At 37.6% G+C, this 23,249-nt stretch overlaps 1 protein-coding gene across 2 annotated transcripts in view; it reads left to right on the top strand.

Annotated features, from left to right (window-relative positions):
* The window catches only part of LOC146370363 (inactive dipeptidyl peptidase 10-like), a 248,284-nt gene that overhangs the window by 202,217 nt on the left and 22,818 nt on the right, over positions 1–23,249 (top strand). For both annotated transcript variants that reach the window (XM_084954816.1, XM_084954817.1), the window contains exons 6-12: positions 5,656–5,708; positions 8,286–8,367; positions 12,765–12,885; positions 13,737–13,891; positions 17,411–17,508; positions 18,090–18,213; positions 20,807–20,845. In XM_084954816.1, coding sequence (XP_084810942.1) covers positions 5,656–5,708; positions 8,286–8,367; positions 12,765–12,885; positions 13,737–13,891; positions 17,411–17,508; positions 18,090–18,213; positions 20,807–20,845 — 672 coding nt within the window. The remainder of the gene's footprint in view (positions 1–5,655; positions 5,709–8,285; positions 8,368–12,764; positions 12,886–13,736; positions 13,892–17,410; positions 17,509–18,089; positions 18,214–20,806; positions 20,846–23,249) is intronic.

Below are 23,249 nucleotides of genomic sequence, written 5' to 3'. Positions count from 1 at the left end.
CTTAAAGATGTCGAAGAAGCAAGCTCTGTAAGCAATTACTTTGGTGTTTCTCCACCACAAAAGAAGCGCGTATTCTCTGAATTTCCGGGAATACTTTTGTTTTGACAGCGAATGCACACCTGCGGACCACTTATGTGCAGCCCTGGCTATAAATCATGTATGTTACTGTGTAATAATTAATTCTTGATCCATCAGAAGTGTAAGTGGGTCAGTCAGAGTTGCTAAGAATGAAAGTTTCATAGAAGATTCCACAGGAACTGCTTGGGGTCATTTTTGACCCCAGTTGTGGAAGAGTGGGGTAGTGATACAGAAACTCCATTTTCTTTAAATTAATGAAAAAATAAATAAAAATGCAAATGGCCTCATGTTACAAACATGTTTTATGAGGAATACCTGGAATATGAATATATTACAACTTTGCATTTTAAAGATTTTGAAGAAAATGCACACGTGGGGTCATTTTTGACCCCACGTGTGCATCTAAGGGTTAAAAGCATGAACTTTACATCTGAGACACAGTTTGAGCAAAAAAATATGAATACTGTAAAAAAGCCTTTGGAGTTGGGCCCTTAATTAAATTAATTCAGCTGGCACCCATTCTGTCGTTTTGAGTGGTAAATGTTTTCTCTTTGAAGTTGATTTAGAGAAAGAGGTTTTTAAGACCATTAACTGATTCATATTATAGAAATATATTAAGATTGCAGTTCTGCATCTAGAACTAAGACACAGTTTAAATTTCCAACACGTTTTTTTATTAAAAATACCCCACTAATACCCTCTTAATCATGTGTTACATACATTTTATCATCTCATTACCTTTTCATATCTAACACCTTTTATCACATTTTCAGTTTGCAGCTTAAGGTTAATTATGCTGACACCTGTGATCCGTAGTGTTTTGCTTTATCAGCCAAAAAAAGTTAATTACAGATAACAACTGAACTTAAGTTTTTTGTTGTTGTTTTTTAGCTATAGTTACAAAAACTGAAATCATTAGATAATTAAACTTTGGAAGAGGGTACTTTAATCCTTTTAGACAAGAATCCTTGTTGTGATGTTGTCAAAGGTGTTTTTTTTAAAACATCCAGCTTGCATCCATACGTTTGGTTCTTGACATTAAATTCTTCTTCACAGCATTGAGTGCTGAAAATGTCACAACCTTTTGTTTTATTATGAAGTCGGCAACAAAGGTCACCATACCCATGTGTGCTCTACACCTAAAATTAATGGCATATCACTGAAAAGTTCATTTGGGGCCTGTAAAGACTGTTTCATGGCAAAAAAAAGAGGAATTTTCAGCCTGTCAGGGTTTGAGAAATGTGTATAGTGCACTATGAAGAATCAGGTTTTACTTCCAGGCACAGTTCTCTGCTATACTGAAAGATATTTGTAATAAAGCCTGTAAATTTATATTGAACACACTCAACCTCAGTGTTAGAGGTGTTGAGAAGCTACACTCTGCATAAAGTCGATATAAGTCACTTGGACCTTGGTGAATCTTCTTCTCTCTAACCAGTAATTCACTCTCTTGATGAACAGGAATCTCTATTATTGATGTTCCAGCTTATTGTTATTGGTTGTGCTTTAGGCATCATAACCAAAGCTTTATTGCAGTCTTTCAAAATGTCTTTTGACTTCCATGATTGTAAGAAACATCTGCTTTGTTTCCTCAAGTGCTCTTAAGATAAAAATATAGTGATGTTTTCTTCAGGGATTAGACTTAATCCTCATTAGTAAGTGAACCTAGTATTATGCCATTTCATATTTAAGGGAGAGCCGACATACACTTATAAAAAAGCTTAAACCTGCAATAACTTGTTATCTCAGTGCAACAGACATAAACTCTGGTAGATAAAGACCCATTAAGTTTTATGTATTAAGCACAAGGTCAAAAACGCATTCTCTCTCCTTTCCCTCCTTTTTTTGGACTTGATTGAAACATCCTCATGGTTTGTTCTTTAAAAGTAAATACATATATGCATGTGAAACAAAAAGTATGGGCTTTGTCATTTCTAATTTTTTACATATAAAAATATAATAAAATTTATCTGGTCTCAGCAGATCTTAAAATTAGATAATTACAACCTCAGATGTTCAACAACAAATAGCATGTTTTGTCAATTATTTCCCCAAAAAGTTAGATACAGAAGCAATGTGTGAAAAAGTAAATAAATCCTTAGTGCTGCAATAAAAATTAAGGGGGTAAGTGGCAGGTCATGAGCAAGTGACCACGTCTATAATAACAGAAATTTAGGCAGTTTGTTGGTCAGGGGCATCCAGGTGTTTGTGGACTGATGGACGATCTGAAGTTCATCGTTCTACAATGAGAAAAATTAGTCACACATGGAAAACATTCTAGACAGTATCTAATCATGAACTTCTGGAACAATGTGCTTTTGGCATATAAGACCAGGACAGAAATATTTTGCAATAATGAACAAAAATACGCAGTTTTTTGTATTTCCCAAACACCTGATGCTGCACCTGTCAAGCATGGTGGTGGTGGTGGGGGGTGATAATTTGGGCTTTTAAAAAAAATGTTTTAGTCATAATGCAGAGTGGCATATCAAATGTGGGTCCTGCAACAGGGGAATGATCACAAGAAAACAACAGAATGTTTGAAAAACAATCAATGTGTCGCAATGACGTCATCCAGACCTGAACCTGAATGAAATGCGGTGGCGGGACCTTAAGAGAGCTGTGCATAAATGCCAACGAACCTCAATGAAATGCAGAAATACTAAAGAGTCAACCAAAACTCCTCCACAATGATGTGGCAGAGTGAAAGTAAAGTTATACAGGAAACAATTACCAATCATTGTTCATGTTACTTACTCACACGGAGTGTACTTGTACTCAAGGGTTGTTGTTCTTCTCTGGTTAGAATTTGAAAAATTAGAACCTTGTGAACACAAAATTATTTTTTTTATTATTATTTCCCAAATGCATAAAACCTTAGAATTAAAAAAGGACAAACTGTAACAATTGTAGACTAAAATGAACGCTACAACTCAAAAGTCTTTTTTTAATTATACACAGATATTTGCACCATATAGTTGTTAAACAAATATGAACCACATTATACAAAATAAACTCTGTTACATATTGAAGAGTCTTTATTGTAAATGATTTAAAGATGTTGTTATGTCTGCACGACATCTACCTTTGGGCTGTTTTAAGCTTTTTGGACAAATAAACTATATTATTCAATATTTTAAGTGAATGTGATCACAGCATGCGGAAAATACACAAATCCATATAAATGACAGTCACATAACTCATGTCTGAAATGAATGAACTAGCATGCCTGCCTCACTGTAATTCTTAATGTGAAGTCTGCACATTTTCACATACCTTCTCTAACAAATTCAATTGTAGCTTCTTAAAACAGGAACATTATATTTCATCCATAATTACCACACACTGTACAAAGCAATTTAAACTCTGAGCTACAGCAGTGATTGCCTCTTTGTTGTGTTCTATATGCGTAAATCTCAGTTCATATTAAAAGGATAAAGAAGCTATTTTTGTCTGCTTACTCATTCAAAAGGAATCGCCGCAGCAGGTAGCTCTGCACGTTTGATTTGGCAGATTTCTTTACATTGGATAACCTTCCTGACACAGCCCCAAAGGGATCTGTGTCTCTTCCTAGGATTGAAGCGGGCAGTTATATTGCTGGGATAAAGTTAATAAATATATATATATGGATTTGTCCATATAGTAATATATTTTTGGATGGAGGATATGTTTCATAACATCTATGAGAAGCTCTGTATCTGTGAGAAAACAATGTTTACCAAGTAATACAAGCTGAGGAAGTCAAGTTATGCTCCTGTCACAGGGTACTGGGGAGAAAACGTGCCAGGAGGCATAAGGTATTTTTTTAAAAAAAATAAAAAAATAAAAAAAGATTAAATTGGTTAGTCTCTTCTTGGCTTGCACAGCCTGAAGGAATGGGTCAAATGAATCTTGGACAACACCTTCCACGATGAGTCTTCGTAGCCTCTGGCTCATCCCCATGAGTCTGACCAGGGACAAATCAAAGCTCTCATTTGTGCCAGTGGAGTGTAGAGTATGTCTTGCAATAACATCCACAATGAAATGAAAAGGTGCTGATAACAATTTCTAAGGGCAAGTCTCTCCTTTTCTTCACTTCAATGATTTGTATGTAAGAATTCTAAAAGATTTTAGACATTTTTAAGCATATCTTAATATAAGTTTAGTGGTGTACAGTTAATTGAAATGTAGTCTATCAACCTTGTCACTGAGTTTGTCTGCATTATTGCTAGTAGTTGGATTCTTTTTAAGCCCTCACACAGTGCAAATGTCACAGATGTTGTGAAATGTGCTTGTGTCATCTTCATTTCTACTCATTGGCTGTACAGCATACAACAGGGAGCACAAGCATTTGTCAGAGTCATCAGAGTTAGATCAACTTCCCTTCCAGCTTGGGAGATCACTCATGTTGACTTGTCATGGCTATTTTAGTGAGAGCCCCCAACTGGGGCTCTGCTCAATTCATAACCTTTATGCAGATTTCATGTCATTAAACTTTGTTTTTTCTCCTTTTTCCCCCTTTAGTTTTCTCACTTAGTTTTCAGACTGTTGTTTCAGATAAGGCTCTTTGATGCCTGAGGATAAAGTAATAATACTGGATCATGCTGAAGATCGATTGATCTATCTGTCTATTTTCAATGTTATGAAAAAGTCATAAAGTTTGGGGATGAAACTGGTTCACCTGTAAATAGATTTGTACTTGTTTTTGTATTTGTTTGTAGAGAAAGAAATAATAAGGCTGTAAAAAAATATTGTTTTACAGCCTCGAAACAGTGGACCATAAAATTTCAAGCGTATATCACTGAACATTTGGAAGGTTTTGTTGTCTTCAGTGTCCTTTTCTAGGTAAATCTAAACTTTAATATAGTGGGAAAGGAAAAAATAGACTTATATCCATCAATCCATCCACTCAGCCATCCATTGCAATCAAGGAAAATGGCAATACTATCTACCTTTGGTGAAACAATTGTACTCATTTTGATGACTGGAATAACATTATGTCTCGGCTTATATCAATTCCCAGTCAACTGCAGCTCTGATCTGCACTAATATTTACATTAGTACAGAATGTCATGTCAGAGTTGGCGCTTGTAAAATTCCTCTGCTTTGTATCAGAGCTGAATACTTGAGTGTCTTTTTCCTGATGGAATGCAAAAATCTGGGCTGTTTCTGTCCCCGATCACTAGCCACGGTCAGAGGTCTATTATCATGTCAAGCACAGCTTCTCCAGAGGGGGTGGGCGGGTGGTGGTTCAGACAGTTTACATGCACCCCTCTGTCATTTTGAATGCCTCTCCGAATGCCTCTCCCTCGCTCCTTTCCGTCTCTGTCTCTCCCGAGTTTTGAGCACATAGGCACTCGGCGATGATGGGTTTCTCAGATGGAATTAAAATGTCTCGTCCCACAGCTGTCACCCATGCAAATTGCATTGTCTACAGATTCTATCACAGAGAACAGCCAGCAATATGTTTTCTTTGATGCCTTTCTTCTTTTCATTTTTATTTTGTCCTGATGTCATTATTGTGAAACTTCTGCTTCTCTCGTTAACGCTTCTGTCATATTTTAATCTTTCTTCCATTCTCTCTTTATTTTACTGCAGGTTTATCGCCACTCCTACATGGCCTCCTACAGCATCTACAATATTCACACTCGGTAAGTATTCCTCAGCGGTTACTGAGGGGCAACCTTTTTGGTAGTAACACCTGTCATTAGTGGAAAAATATCCATGACTCATTTGTGTTCTACAAATTGACAAATTTGTAGAACACAGGCATTTTTATATAAGCTATGTACAATGAATAGAGTACTGTGGGATCAATTTACATGCTGTGACACGCTTGAAACAAACTGTATGTCTGTTATTTGGATTGTTTGTCTTGTTCCAGATGTTAGCTGACTGAGATTAATAAACAAGCAGACCCAAGCTGCATTCTAAGGGCCCCACATGTTCATCCTGCATGCCTAGAGTTTCCTCTTGTGCTATACTGGAGTTTATTTGCATGATTCTAAATCATCTTTGTTTATCTTATACTGGGCTGTAGTGCGGGCCCAAAGTTCATCCAGTGGGGAGAGGGGTACACCAGAGAGCCACTTGTGAGACATCACACACAGTGGCGCATCTGGTGGAATCGCAATAATTGAGTTCATGCAATCAGCTCAGGCGAAGCTGGAACACAATGGAGTCATGTCTAATGCATTTCAGGGGTTACAGTTGTTTTAGCTTGTCCAACAGGGTATACACAATATTAGACAGGTGCTTTCAGCATCGTGGCTGTCAGGGTATTGTTCACCTAGAATACATTTATTTTGTTGAATAATTAGCTGAGCAGAAATTCAAATCCACTGGATAATGGAAAGGCGTAAACTGCCATTGCCAGTGTCCTCACTGCATAAGCTTTCCTTCCATGTGCAATCAGCCTGTTGTGGGATGAAGAAAATATGAAGAAGGATAGAAACAGGTCATGAGCAGAAGCATACCACATCATCTCTCACATATGGTGGAGGTGATGTTATGTTGCGTGGCTGCCATGCAAGGAACTGCATCACTGGTGTTTATTGATGATGTGAGTGCTGATAGAGGAGCTGAATGAATTCTGAAGTGCATGTGGCTGTACTCTCTACCCAGACTCAGCCTAATGTTGCAAACCTGCACAGAACTTCACAGTGCAAGTAGATACTACTACTACTACTACTACTACTAATACTACTATTACTACCTGTTTAGATGTACAATTTAATGTTAATAATTAGTATGATTATCATTGATTTGAACTAATCCTAATTTGCAAAATGATCTTTGTTATATTTTTACACCAAAACAAAAGACAGATTTTATGGATGTGTATGTATTTAGAGCAAAGGGGTAAACCACCTTTATGGTTTATACATTTCTGCAATGTAAAATTACACAGGTTAAGTGCAAAAAGTACAAGAACTGTATCAATTGCAGTCAAATAGAGGAAACAACACATTCAATGGAAAGTAGTAAGTTGACTACCTCAAGTACAGACTGGGAATATTTTTTGTATATCCCCAGAACTCTCACTAGCTTGTGCAATCTGTGTTTTCATGATGAAACTTTACCATTCTAAATTTTATGTTCAGTCAAAATAAAGTTTGAAGATCAGCCTGCAGTCTGTGGCATCCCGCTGCTTTCAGACTGATTTTCCAAACATTCTGCACAAAGTCTCAATCCAAAGTAACAGTCCAGGACATGCTCAAATGACTTCCTGCCAGCTTCATAAGTCACAGTCATGAGCGGGATTCTGACTACTAATCAGAGAGAGATTAAAACTTTATACAGCTGATTGGATTATCCTTTTCAAACACGAGTGTTATTTTAGAAAGCTGTGCCATTTTGGGGCATTGCTCTGGCATTTCCTTTTAATCTCTGTCATGTCTGTGCTGATATCAGGCAAATGGGTCTATGGCCAACTTGGGCTTATTTCAAAGTGCATGCCATTGTCAGCTAAAGCAAGAAACAAACTGATACAAAGCATGTGCTATATAAACATTGAATAAATAAAATGGGGGGTGCTCCCCTAAAAACTGTTTTTGCACATTTGTTTTATTTTTTTAACCTCTGACTTTAGATGTATTGGCCCACTGCTGCCATTTGATAAGGTCACAATTGTTGCACCTGTAACTCAACCAATGGCTAAAGTAGAGAGGCAACCTTGATTAAAATGCACTGTTGCGCATCATTTCTGTTGCATGAAATTTGACTAGAGGTGGGCAGAGTTGACGCTCAGATGCTTTAGAAAAGGTTTAGCAGCATCAGTCCTTACCATCTCACTGATATAAGGCTGTTTTTCACTCTCCAGTTTGTAATATAATTCCATTTGGTTTTTCAAAATTATTACAGACATCTCTTGTCTTCAACACACAGGTGATAAGCCTTAACTTTATCATAATCTGCCAGAGGCAACAACCTACTGGCAATTCATATGGAAGTCATAACTGTTAATGGTCAGTCAATGAGCTAATAATATTCAAAATGGGGGCCTAGGAACCCAACGATAAGCACTTTGGCTTTACAGGTTTGCTGTTATTACTCATTGTTTTTGCATTGTATCCCCCTCCCCCCCCCCCACACACACACACACACACAAAAGTGGTCTATTGAATTGCACATTTCCATAATTTTCATCTAAAAAAGTAGCCTAGCCATTATCCACCAGTGGATGTTGAGTGATTATTATCCTCTGTTTACTCTTTTCCTTACTTTAGGGAGGTTTGGGAGCTGGACCCTCCTGAGGTGGTTAACTCAGTTCTCCAGTATGCTGCCTGGGGGGTGCAAGGCCAACAGCTGGTGAGGACACATAGAGAATCTTTTCACACCGTAAACCTGTTTTTAGTTCCACTTTGCACTGCTTTCACTACACTGGGTTGGATGCCATTTCTTTAAAACACTTAGATTTGGTATCAGGTATCAGACACAGGTAGATAACAATAAAAAAAGACATTTAAAATTTATTTGTAACATTTACAAGGTTATGCAACTTTTGCACAGCCCTGTTGTTTCATGGATATGTAGATTTACTCCAATTAAAATATTTTTCATTCATTTTTGAACATAAGTATCAAATTACATGGATGAAACAGATAAGATTTTTATTTATCTATTATTATAAGTTTTTGTTACTCAGTTAAATCAGTTTAGACACAAAGTCAATGGCTTCTCTTTGCTTTTGCCAGCACATTTGTTGCTGAGTCCTACAGTCTTTATCTGGCATCCAGTAAACAGCCAATTCACAGTTTCTACAGAAAAATAAAACTGCGTTTTGAAGGATCAGCGACTCTGGAACCCACAAATTAGGAATTTATCTTCAGCTCCAGGCCTGTGGATGACATTGTGTCACATGACTTTCCACCACGCCGAACGCTGTCTTTGTTTGTGTCCTGTTGCCGTCAATTTCGTGCTGCTATTTGTAATTCACAATGTCCTACTTAACGTGCTCAGGTTCACATTTTTGAGGGGACCCTAATTAAATGCTAATTTTCTTCCATCATACTTTTTTATGTATCTGTACAGGACAGATGGGAAGGCTGTTTTGTTGACAGCTAAAAGGCTTAAAAAGCATAGTAGAGCTGCAGTGTCCATATTTGCAAATTTGAGCGTGGAATATTTGAGCATAAATCAAACACGACTCCATTAGGAAGTCATTATGGTGATAAGGAGGTGAGGTAGACAGATGTGAAGGTTTTCTAGCTCTCAAGTGGCAAGCACAGCATCATTAGGCGGAAGTGCATCTTTGGAAACAATGACATGGCGTGTATTTCGCTGTAACCGGCTGTAAGTGAGCTTCACAGTAATTCTTTGGGAATTTGTGTTTTCTCATTAGGAAGATGTCTGAGAGTTATGACTAGAATATGTATTAGTGCTGTCCATTCATCACCGTACAGTCTTAAAGAATGGATTGGACATGCACAGTGACACTAACTAACAAGATAATGACTTTTCACAGTTTACAAAGTTGTAATTAAGTCCCATTTGAGCGGCTTTCTGAATTTTAATTGTAACACACTTTTTAACATGACGGCTAAGCTTCCCAGTAATTCTTAGATAATGTTGGCAACTTCCACCAAAGCAAAGTGTACTTATTTTAGCAAAGAATATGAGCGTAACAATTCTCGATTTTAAAAAGAATTGAGGAGTTTTAATGAGTGCCTACTCTGCTATTATGGAACTGGAAATTAGTGCATATTTGAAGTATGAATGGACCAAAATCCCCAAATCAGTGAAATACAAAGATTTTAGAAAACTGTCAAAAACCTGTTTTAAAATATTATTTATTAGGACTGAAAGTCTCCACGAAGAAATTATTCAAGGACAACATTCATACATTGCATGAGGAATATAAATTTGCTATATTAATCAAAAAAATAATAATCTGCTCTGGCTAATTTGAAAATTTATCAAAAAAAACCCAATTATAATTTACCATTAAACATAACAATTCAATTAAAGAGCTTGCACATACTGATAATTTAATGATAACAAGAACATAAAATGATTTGGTAGTTGGGAAAAGCCTTACATTGGGTGTTGGTCTAATAAATTTGGTAACCATTGTACCTTAGCAATTTCTCTCTTTTTTTAGCCATAGTACATTTATTTCCTTTGTCGCTAGAAAACAGATTTTTACTTTTAAACACAGCCTTGATTCATATATTTAAATTTTACTAATAAACGTATTAAACTTTGGCAAAACATGTTTCTTTTTGTAGTAGCTTGTATTGTTACAAAGTCTACTGTATACATATAACCTATCTTGGTTTTTGAGCCTATTTAAAGTAGGATACTTACAGGGAATATGGGAAGCATGGACTGTCCCTGTTTTACACAGCATGGTTGCTGTAAAATAGTACAACCTTTAATTGGCCAGAACTTCAAATTTCCTTATACATACATACATTGTAAATTGTGGAGGATTATGTTATACATTTTAAACCCCATAATGTCACCATCTACTCTTATTGTTTAGAACCATCCCCATTTTCAGTAAATTATTTCAGGTACTGAAAACATTTGCATAGTTTCTTGCACAATGGGGAAGTATGAGATTGTGTGTAGCATCTTAATTGTTAAAGCACTGTGAATTCCGCATCACATTCCTAACTATAAGAAAAGTTCCAAAGAAATTGGAACTGCTTTCAATTCACCAGACAAATTTTCAAGTCAACCATTTTACTGCTTTACTTACATGAATGCTATCTCCAGTTAGTAGAGGAAATTGTTGCGGTTGTTACATGAAAAACCCAAAAAGGAAATTGTGTTGTTTAGATTATTTGAAACTGTTTTCCTTTTTTTTTTTTTTTTTTGTTATTGCTGACATCACTAATACACTTCAAGCCTCTATAATTTAATCCAACCTGCAGCAATAAAACCTCAAATGTCTGATAATCTTCACTTCACAATCATAATAATAAGCCCTCACATTTTAGAGAACATCCTTTTGCAGGGCATTTGAAGTGGGTCTAGCGTTAAATTGCAATTTCTCTGAACCCTTTAACACATGCTGCACAGGCTGCCTACTGGACTGATGTTATCTGCATGTCTTCCAGCCAGACGGCAGAAGGCTCTGTTGACTGTGAGCTTATGTCAGTGCATGGAGAGGCCCCTTGCTAATGAATTCTTATGTAAGATCATATAAAGCAACAGGCTTCTGGCTTTTGGGAAGGTCCGAAGACAGATACTTCTTTGATCTGAGATAATTAATTTTTTGGTTCTGGACAGCTACATGTACATGGAAATCCTAAGAAATCCACAAAGTCTGTTGCTTAAACCCTCCCCAAGTAAATTTTAGCACTTAAACCTTCCCAAGCATTTTTTAGTGGCTTAATTTAAACAAGTGCTAAAAACCAAACGAAGTAGATTTTAGTCCCTAACCTACTTCTCTCTAACAAGTGAAACAAGTTCAGAACTTTTCCAAATAGGACATAGACCACAGTCTCCAAGTATTTAAAAGACCACCATTATCTCTGGGCATACAATGTTTCCAGAGCCAGTGCAACATTTGGTGAGACTCCTGTGGTCTTTGAATGCCCCATGAGCTCCTTTTGATTGAACATGCCCACAAAGTTCCTATAAATCAGAAGACCAAACTCCCAGAAAGGCTTCTTTTAAGACAAAGGAGTGGTAGCTCATACCATTTCAGTGCTTCTACCCTTTCTCTAAGGGTGAGCCCAAGAACCCCACTGAGGAAACTCATTTTGGCCTCCATTCGTGTACTTAACCATTCCAATTGAACAGTCTTTTCATGGATACACACCTCTCCTGGATTGGAGAAACCATTGATGCTTTTGTGCCACTAGAGATCGAAGGGTGGCTCACTCGTGAGGATCTTTTGGGTGGGACTTGATCCACCAAGCCAAGCTAAACACCTTTGAAAAAGATAGCACGGTACTGCCAGCCTCTCCCACCATCCACATGGATGGGCATTGTGGTCAGGTGTAGTATTAGCCAGGTGGCAGGCAAAAACAGGAAATTGGGTTTGCCAGCCTTTGGCTTTGTAGACTGGTCCTTAAGTTTTCATTCGTATTAGTGCAATACAATGACAGATGTCTGTGCGTCCATGGATACAATACAAACAGAAACTAAATCGCTAGTGCTTTTACTAGTGCCAATTTAACAAATGGCCAAGCTTAAGTTGTAGCCCAGATCTAATTCATTGAGTCGATCTCTCATGTCCTGCCAAAATAAATAAATAAATAGAAATAAAAAGAGTTAGGGAACTCCAGTGCCAATTTAGCATGACAATCTCTAAAAAAAAAAGTAAGACATGGGCCCAATTCCAATGTTGACACTCACAGACTTGGGGACTTTGAGAAATCCTCCTGATTTTTTGAGGGCAAATCTCTGAAATTTAACATCCCAGTGGTAGATTTTGTGATTTTAAAGTTACTGTTGAGCTGTTAAGGAGTAAGAGCTTACTTTCATAAATAAAGTACACAGAACATTAGCATTAATCACTTGGCTTACCAGCACTGGCTCGCACTTTTAATCCTAAAAGAATTGCTTGGATGCTGAGCAGATACTGTGCACATTTAGTGTAACTGTTAATCCAGTGCATGTGTGCTACAGTCCAAACGCTGGCACATGCTTAATAAGTTTTAGAGTCATGCACCAATTTTTCTTTTGGCAGCATTTCCTTATTTCTTACTGTATCATATTAAGTTGTTCCTGTGTGTGCTTTGTCTCCGTAGATCTACATATTTGAAAACAACATCTATTATCAGTCGGATGTCAAGAGTAACTCCCTTAGGCTAACATCCTCGGGAAAAGACGGGGTCATCTTCAATGGAATTGCTGACTGGCTCTATGAAGGTACCTATCAGTTTTCTCCAAACATTTTTTCACATTCTGAGAATAAGACTAGCAAAATTGCGTAGAGTATACATTTACCTGGGTGTTGTTTGAAGAAACCAGGCAAGAAAATGCCAATTACAGACAAACCTTTATGCATGTAATGACTTGCTGAGAAACTGCTTTGTGTCAGTGAGCTTTAACTATTGGGAAGTTAGAATAAAAAATATGTCTATTTAATTTCAAAGCATTGACACACTATCTCATTAAACTAAAAATACTTGTGTTTAGAAATGTTACCATTATTAAATATTCATAACGTTTGTTCTGGTGCTCATATCTCCCCAGTGGGTGTGAGGAGTCATTTTATGTGCTTTAAGCAAACACGCACTGCATACACTTAGCCACTTTGCCCCATCTCTCAGGAGAAAAGAAGCTTATGTAAATGTTTTTTTTTTTATTTAAAAAAGGCAAGCAACCTCAGTAACTGCTGGTTTCTTGTTTTGCTCTTTTATTCTTAATTATGTTTGTGTAATAAAGTAATTTACTTATCTGTGATTCTTGAACCCAGATTAACACCTAATTTAACACAAATTCTTCTAGCACCCCCTTTTTTCCACTTATATGTGTTTGGTTTTGTGTTAGGTCTTCAAACACAAGCGTTTTCTCGTTATACTAAACTGAGCCCATTTACAGTACAGTTAGTAATTTAACTAATATTAGCTGATGCCTTCAAATTTGGGACCTTGATATAAAAATCTTCACATTGTGACTTTAAGAACAGCATTTATGTTGAGCTATATTTAATACTTTCAGCCCCCTCATATTCATTAATTTAATGATTAAAACTTTCTGCTGGTTTTTCCAAACAGAGGAGATCCTCCAGACCCATGTGGCTCACTGGTGGTCTCCTGATGGAGAGAGGTTGGCCTTCCTGGTTCTCAATGACACTTTGGTGCCCAACATGGCTTTACCTCGCTTCACTGGTATGACATACCCAAAAGGAAAGCAGTACCCCTACCCCAAGGTAACCGTCACTTAGACGACATCCATGCATATAACACACATACATTATCTTTTATCCTAAATAAAAGGAAGAGGGATTTAAATACCTGGTGTCAACCATCCAAGTCAACAGACAGTGAACAAAAGAGGTGACTTAAGAGAGTACAGGCAGAGTGGAGTGGGTGGAGACGAGTGACAGAAGGATACCATCAAAAGTGGAAGGGAAGATTAACAAGATGGTATGGAGACCTGCTATAGTTTATGGTTTGGAGAGTGTGAGCCTAACAAAATGAAGGGAGGCAGAGCTGTAGCTGGTAAAGATGGAGATGTTAAGATTTTCACTGGAAGTGACCAGGATGGACAGAAATAGAAATCAGCATGTCAGAGGGACAGCTCAGACTGAGCAGTTTGGATGCTGAGATTTGGACATGTGGACAGAGAAGGGATATTAGAGTGTGTCTTTTATCCTGTCTTCCTCCCATCAACCCCCAACCGGTCACAGCAGATGGTTGCCACTCCCTGAGGGATTTTTTCCTTACCCCTGTCGCCAAGTACTTGTTCAAAGGGGGTCGTTTGATTGTTGGGGTTTTCTCTGTATTATTGCAGAGGTTTACCTTACAATATAAACAGTCTTGAGGTGAATGTTGTTGTGACTCACTATATAAACAGAGCAGAATAGAATAGAACTGGAATTGTTGGACAAAGAATTTTGAACATGGAGCTACCAGACTGGAGGGAAAGGGGAACCTCAGAGAAGGTTTTGGGTGTAGTGTAGGAGGACATCCACAGGGTTGGTGTGACAGAAGAGGATTCTAGGGCTAGGGTGAGAGGGAGACAGATTGGGTTCCATTAGTCAAGCTAAAAGAACAGGAAGAATAAAAGTAAAAATAAAAGCAGCCGATGTCAATGCTATCATGCTTCAGCTTAATTTACAGAAATATAGTAGCCTATAAGATATGGTTGTTTAAGTTATTGTGATAATACAAAATGATTTTTTTTCTGCTCAATGTTTTACTTGCTGTTGTTGTAACACACTTTTTTAGTTTAGAGGTTCTTAAAAAAATAATCTGGTTTTGTATGTATTTGGCTACACAGAGAGAAGAATTCTGTGTATATAATGGATGTGATGTAGAAGCACTTGTGTAGAGTCCTCTCAGAAAACAACACCACATATAGCCCAACAGGACTGACACTTGTATGGGTTGAATGCTAACTGGCTGAAAAGAGGGCAGAAAAAGGAAAAGGAACCTCAGTGGAATTCGGGGGAAGAATAATGGGGGAAATTGCAGTAGATGTTTTTTATTGTTTAACACTCATTTCCATGACAGCTTGAATGACCAGTAGCTACAAAAGCAAGAGTTGCCCACAGAAGAGTTTTCCATGACACTGCCCCCTGGTGATGGTAATTGTAGATGACCATTTGTCATCTATGTGTAAACTATATTTAAGGCCAGCACATAGACTTTTGGTAGTCTATTCACATAGAAGCTTCTCTGTATTTCTGAGTTTTTTGGTAGTAGATGAGTTTGATGAAGAACAACAAGAGGCACCACTTGCAAGACAAGCCAGTGAAGAGTTGTGACTTGTTTCCTGCTCCGGTATGGGTAGAATTTTTCACCGAGACAAGAATGAGTACACTTTTATATTTTAGCTTAGTGTTACGACCTGTCTAGGGCCAGGCAATAACATGAGTGAGGCACTCGCTTCCCCCCCAAGACCCAAGCAGCCACAAGAAACAAATCCGTTAGTTAACAATGTGATTTATTTACAATGTGAAATAAAGGAACTAAAGGAACCAAAACGGGAGTGTCAACACTTCAGGGTGAGCCAAGGCCAAAACAATAAACAAAACAAATCTACACAAATCCCGCACCCCTGACCTTACCAAAACAAAGTCAAAAATAAAGACAGAGTCTGACCTCCTTAACTAACTCAAAACAGGAGAAAACGGGTGCTCAAAAGAAACGGCAGCTCACCCCTACCCACTCCACTTCCACAACTTTCAAGCGCACTGCAGCCAGCGGCTGCCGCAGGAATACTGCTGGGTCATGAGGAGAAACGCGAGGACCTCTTCCCGCAGTAGCACTCCAGCCTCCTTTTAATGGGCGGGTCCTCCAGCTGGAACCAGTCACATCGGGGCGGTGTATCCACGCACCAATCGGAGCAGGGCCCTGGCACAGCTAAATTAACATAAAAAGACACAACACCTGCACAAAACGAACACATGGACATGCGAGTTCGTAACACTTAGCTTAAACAGTATAATAACAGCTGACCTAGTTGTCTAAAAATCTAAACAGCCACACTGATTCTAAAGCCATATTTAACATTTGTATTTTATATTATTTAACATAAATGATCCAACAAAGGAATAAAGAATTTACTTTGTGTTTCGTGAGAAATAACAAGATTTATCACAATCACTTAACATGTGTTTAACTGTATTTAAATAACCACCAAAAAAGCTATTTTTATATAAGAATTGTGTAGTTAAATGGTTGAAGAGGAAACAGAGACAGCCAGAGCAAGTAACAGATGGCTGTGGGGTCCTTGGCTATTGACTTTTGGATATTTATCCACTGACTCAGGTGTTCAATAACCTGATGACAGTGAGCAGCAAGGATCTTCTGAGCCGTTCCGTCCTGCAGCTCAGTGAAGTAAGCTGATCACTGTGCATCTCTCCACCAAACACCAATGACCCCACTTTCCTTCCTTTTTAGCTATTTGTCCAAAAGCCAAAGTCCTTGTCTTCCCCTCTGCCTCCCAGTGCAGTGTAAAAGACACTTGCCATGACTGACTGGTAAAACATGCAGCATTTGCTGGAGATCTCAAAGGATCTAAGCCTTCTTAGCTAAAAGAAACAGCTGTGCCCCTTTTGGTAGAGAGCATCTATGTTCAAGGCCAGTTTAGTTTGTTGTGCAGATGCCAACCTGAGTATTTATAGGTCTGCACCATATCAGTATCCTATTGAACTTCCCAGCTGTCATTGGGTGAAAGGCCAGGAACACCCTGGTCAAGTTTGTGAAAACAGGTGAAAATAAAATACAATATAGCAGATATGAACTTAATTCAAACAATACCCCTAACCCTTTAAACTTTGCTCTAAATGCATCTGGTCAGCCAGATGAGGTATCATAGTGCACGTTTCCAGTAGTGTTAAAGCTGTTTAGGTAAGGGTTTTTCTAGGACTCCTCTGTATGCAGAATAATGTTGAAATTGTCAAATTTAACATGCCTGTTTGTCATATGTACTTGCTTTAGTTTAAGTATATATGCAGTGTTTCTTCTTTATGTCTTTTTTGTATCTGTTTTTCAGTTTGTGTGACAAAAAATTCTAAATTGTTTCCACATAACAGCATAACCGTATGTGCATTTAAGTTTGTTAAAGACTGCTCTCAATGAATTATTCATTCGAAATCACTTAATTTGGCAGCACTTTATAAGTCACAGTTGCCACTTTGGAGAGTGTTGCATAAAGCATTTTTCCGCAGCAGTGAAGTGAGATTTCTGTCTAAACTCTGGACTGTTGGTTCTGCATGCAGGCTGGTCAACCCAACCCAGCGGTGAAACTCTATGTAGTCAACCTTTACGGGCCGACGCACACGTTGGAGCTCATGCCTCCAGAGACACTCAAGCTGCGGTGAGAGGAGCTGCATTTTCCCTGCCAAACTTTTGCACCAGCTGCTGTGCCACTTAAAGGGATACCTCTGACATTTCAAACTTCAGATGATCATTTTTTCTCACTCTTAACTTTGCACCTGTAATTGGGAAATCTTTCACTCTGCGCATGTAGTTGTTAAAACTGCTTTCAGTTCATAAAATGAAGAAAAAAAAATAACAATGGCCAATTAGTGTCACAGTGGGTGTGGTGAAGTTATTTTACAACATGCAAGTACCATTTAGAAATCTTGCATTACTGTGTGCCAGAATTCAGTGGATATTAATGAATGTTGAAAGTCTGCATGCCATTTATCAGCATGATAAGACTGTGTGGAAGAGAACTAACAAAAGGAAAACAGCAGCTTGACATTGAGGTAATTTGTAGAGGTGTAAAAACCAGTGAGCTCAGCTGTGCAAATGGTTAATTTTCTTAAGTGTGTAGAGCAGCTGTTTGTAGTTGTTAATAGGTTTTAGATGTGCTAAATTAAAAAAGCATCTAGCCTGTGAACATGTAATTACAGGACATGATATGACCATTATGATATAATTTTTGTTTTATAGGGAACATTATGTGACAATGGTGAAGTGGATCAGCAAGACCAAGACATCTGTTAGATGGTTAAACCGGGCCCAGAACATTTCCATCCTGACTGTGTGTGACACCACCACCGGAGCCTGCGTCACGGTATGTGTGTGTGTGTTTTGTTGTGTGGACAGAAAAATTGTTAACACATTTTTCCTTCTTTTATCTCATGTTAAAAAGTATCGCTAACTTCCTTAATATAGAAAAAAGACTTATTTTCTCAGTTTTTGATATAACAAAGTATTCACTCATGTTTAAAAACTTTGCAGCAAGCACTTAACTAAGAGATCATTTGACCAAGGCTAGATCTGCCTTGTGAGTTAGAACATCTTATCTGATTTTCAAGGTAAAACTCATGAGCATTTTTTTCAAACTTGTTTTTCTTAACTTCAGCTCTTGTTACTTTAGATCCTTTTCTTCTTTGATTGTTGTCTGCTTTGTTGCTGTGAGATGAAGATCTAAGTAAGGATAGGCAACAAGGGTGGCATCTTTTATTCATGTTAAACAGAAAGCACATTGATTGTTTTTGCATGACTCTCATTAACCTTTTCAGCAGTTACACAGACATGGGTTATCTTCATTGCACAGGCACCATGTTAAACTCTTAATGTGACAGAGTGTTTAGTTATGATCAAAGAGCTGATGTTAAGTCTTTATTTAATATCTCGTGTTTTGCTTGTGGCAGGTTTGAGTATTTCTGAAACCAGATCACTAAAAACTGACAAAATATAGGACTTCATTAATTTTTATATCTCACAAATATTAATGGCAGCATTTAAATCCAGAAAGTTTCTACTGAAATAAGTTCTGTATTTGGGAGGAGGCTTTAATTGCTGCAATTAGAGGATTCTCCCCACAGAGGAGCTGTGCCATACAGACTCAGACTCCCCTGTAACTGTTATTATGGCTGTAAAGCTTATTACTTAGCTGGATTGTTAGTTGTTCGAGAAAAATGTGTGTCCCAGAGACAGTTGGGAAGTGGTTGCTGGAGGTTGGTGCTGAAGATATGGTTGATGCTAGCTGGAGTTTGTCACAGAGTACTGTACCTGTCACGGCTGGCGGGGTGAGCCGTGTGGTGTTGGAGGAAAAGGAGGACCCAAAATGCAGGCAGCCGACTGATGATATGAGTGAGGGTTTATTTACAGGTGACAGTGGCAGAAACAGACAGCGAAGCATGAGAAAACAACTGAAGAAACCTAAACTGGAAGAACTAAATGACAAACCTGAGAGCATACAAAAGGGGTGCGGGGCAGAGAGACGCAGAGACAGGAACGAAACACCATAGAACACAGACGAACCGACAACAAACACAGACCGACACCCACTATATATACACACACAAGGTAATCGGGTAATCGCACACAGGAGGGAAGAACAGCTGATCTGAATACACATGATGACTGGAGGGCACAAGCGGAACACAATGACAACAGACACAGACCTTCAGAATAGAACAGGAAATCCAGAACACGAGCCTTCAAAGTAAAGCAGGAACACACAGACTGATTTACAACACAACACGGGGACATGAACAGAGCACCGAGGACAGACACAGGTAGGGCTGAATATACACCACACTTCAGGTTCAACCCTAAACTAATACAAAATCAGGATAAACACAAGGCACAAAAATGAACTTCAAGGAAACACAAAACGCTGGGTCAAAATGACCCAGGACCATGACAGTACCTACCTGTAACTGCTTCAGTCGTTAGCAGACTGCCAAATTGCCCGTAGTTTGCATGCAAGATGCTGACTTTTCTGGAAACACTCACTAACTACTTGCAAATTCTAGTTTGAAGTGTGCATTGTTTACTTTTCAAAGTGTCTTTACCAAAGACAAGTTGGTGTCTTTCATACATATAACTGGTGACTGCGACCAGACTGCTAGCGACCAAAACTATAGCAAGGAGGGGTTTGGTACAGCGCCAAATACCTCTTTGAGAACAGTTTCACCCAATGGCTGTTCAGTAACTTGTCGTTGAGTGATAAAAACAAAACTTAGAAACACAGGTACTTTTAGCCTTCCTGACGGAAAAAGTTTGAAAAGCACTCTTCAGTTTGGAGAAAAATTTCCACCGAAATTGCAGCACAGTTCCACATTCTCTCCATATTTACTGGGCAACACAGAGCAGTGTTAACCTCGCAGTTGAACCGTGGGACTGTACAGGCCGCTCTCCAATTCTGCACTTTTCTGATTTGGTGTGATTTGCATGGACAAACACGCTGTCCAGCCAAGAGGCAGCTTAGCTAAGGCCTGGAAACGGCACCCAGAGCCCTCTTGCCAAAACTCTGGCTTCTGGTTATGCATATTGTTTTGAAATGAGGGTTCAAACTGGGAATGATGTCCCAAGTGGTGTGTTAAAATAAACAGCGAAATAAGGGGGCCATTACATGACAGATGATTATGTCTGGAAAATGAGCCACTGAAGTGCTACTCCAGCATCACTTTTGCACAGTATTAGAAATATACCACTTATGTAAATATTTTGCTGACATAAAAGACCAATGATTTTGGGAAAGAACGTGATTACATCAATTATTGTGCTCATTTTGTTTGCAGTTTCCAAACCACAATGCACCAAATAGAAGCAGAAAATAGAACCTTTAAAGGAAAGCTATAACAGATGAGAAGATCTTTATGATGTGGGTGAATTAACACTCATTTGACATTTTGCTCTGACGTGTTTTTCAGAGACATGAAGAAAGCTCTGAGCTCTGGCTCTCCAAGCAGGTAAGCTTCTCTTTATTCTACATGTCAGTGCCTGTCACTTTGAAAAGCTTTTGCTCCATTGCTGTAATTTCACTTGAAATCATGTCTGCTTCAACATTTTTCAAAAATTACGCAACACAAAGTAGAATTTCTTAGTTATCTGTATTTATATAGACGCTCTCAAAGTCTCTGTATCCCTGAAATATTGAAACTGACTCAAGCACAGACTGAAAGCTGAGGCGAGAGCAAAGACTATTCACATGTGTGAATTTTCCCTTTTTCTGAATCTATGGTATAGACAAAAAAGTAAATAAAAAATACTGCAGCCTGTTTTTCAGTTGATTTATGAGGCTAATTTAAAAAATGTTAAACTTTATTCTTGAGGCTTTTAATTCAAGAAAAATGTAAACTGTTAGCATCCACCGGGCCACTGGAAACAAGTTTAGAGTTTGGCTTAGGATTGGGTTTTAGCTACATACTTTCAAGATAAACTTTCAAAAATCTGCAAGTGTATATATAGATTACAGATTTTCAGTTAAAGAGGATGTTGACCAAACCTAAATTATAAATTAATATAATAAGTAAACATTTCTGTACAAAGTGTAATTTACAAATAATGTGTTCTTTTTGTTCATCAGCCTCTTTGCTTTATGTTGGAAGGGCTATGAATATTCAGTAACCCAGTGCCAAATAAAAGCCAGAGCAACACACAAACATGTTTTTGCTACTTTTACATTTTGATAAATTAATTATATTAACTATCATTAGTTCAGATTTAAATCAGTTTCCCATTTATCTATGTTTTCATTTCTTCCTAAGGTGGTCTGCAGTCAGCTCTGAGCTTTATCAGAGCAGTGATGAAGGCAGAGTAGGAGAGTTTCTGGCAGGATTTGATCTTGTAGTCCCGGCTGGCTCAAGCAGTGTCTAATTTAACCAACTGACATCCTTGGCAAGCTGCATGTATCGGTAAAGGTGGTAATCTGACAGAAGCTCAATTTTGTGGTTGTGCCAGTGCAGACAGGTCTTTTGCTAATGACTTTCTGTTCAATACCAATATATAACATCATGGAAAAATCTATTCTAGTTAATCTATCCCAAACTGAGGCAGAATTTAGAGTTTAGAGTAAAGAGGGTTTCTATTTTTCACAGTTTTGGTTCCAGAGATTTAAACTTTTCTTCAAATATCATGTGCGCAGTGATGTGATTTTGTGTTGTTTATGTTCAGTAGTGAAAATTAGAGAAACTAAAAACACAGAATCGCACTTTAAAAATGTAAAATAAAAATAGACAAAAGTCTGCATTTGCTGAGCAATTTACAAATGTAATCACATTAAAGGTTTCAATTATATTATTATTATTTTATTATTATTAATAATATTAATAATTATTTTTTAATTTATACGGCACCTGCTGACTGCATTATTGCATATTTTTCTTATATGCTAATCATTTGTAACTATTATTGTAGTTTAAATAGTGTTAATAATGTTTTCCATAATGTTAAATGTGGATTTTTGTGTAAATTTTATTCAGACGCTCATGGCTTTTAAATCCAAATTTAGTTGACAAGTTAAAACTAAAATTGCATCTTTTTATGTTTTTTACAAGGACTGAATTTAAACTCATTTTAAACATGAATTCATTATTAATCAGTGAGCATTTAAATTTGTTTGAAAAATGCATATGTCTGTTTTTTAGATAAAATATCACATGACATTTTATTTGACTGTAATTTTTTTGTTATCAGACAACTACTCCAGCTATGCAGACTAATACTACCTTAATTCATTTTAATATTACCTCAATATTACATCATCATGTAAAATACATTTTTCAGGGGATTATTTTTTATTGTGCAACACATAATGGGATTATATCTGAGTTCAAATCTGCTGGACCAAACTGTGGCCTAGAGGGACATTTTCTCAGTAAACTGAAATGACAGTTTTTCAACTTTCACTTTTTAACCAAATCTCAAGATTGTTTTGCCTTCTTTCTGACATTTTCTTCACCATCTCTAGTTAGTTTTTTTTCTTTTTTTGCTGAGAGGCTGTACTGTCCAAATGCATGAGGCTCATTATATTGTAAGTTATATAAAAAGAAAACCCAATTAACTTTAATGTCTATTTAGTGAAGAAAAAAATCCCTCTTAAGTGAAAAAATGTGAGCTATGGTAAAGGGTTAATCCAGCCCATAAACTTTGTGTGTCCTTTAAATTTGAGGGGCTAAACACATTTAAAAAGGCGAACCAAGCATCACCAGATACATAAATAGAATCAAATGCCCTATGAATCACATATCACCAATGATGCCTCTTTCATTTCTTATAATGCCCCTTATTTACATCTAACTCCCTCTGCACTGTAAAGCCTGTCTACATGAGGCAATGCAGGGCTTCTGTTATGAATTTAAATTCCCAAAATCC

Source organism: Perissodus microlepis, chromosome 16 (genome assembly GCF_051167445.1).
Source record: "Perissodus microlepis isolate ML-2025 ecotype Zambia chromosome 16, ASM5116744v1, whole genome shotgun sequence".
In the NCBI taxonomy this organism is placed as follows: domain Eukaryota; kingdom Metazoa; phylum Chordata; class Actinopteri; order Cichliformes; family Cichlidae; genus Perissodus; species Perissodus microlepis.
This window is presented reverse-complemented; position numbering and strand designations above follow the sequence as displayed.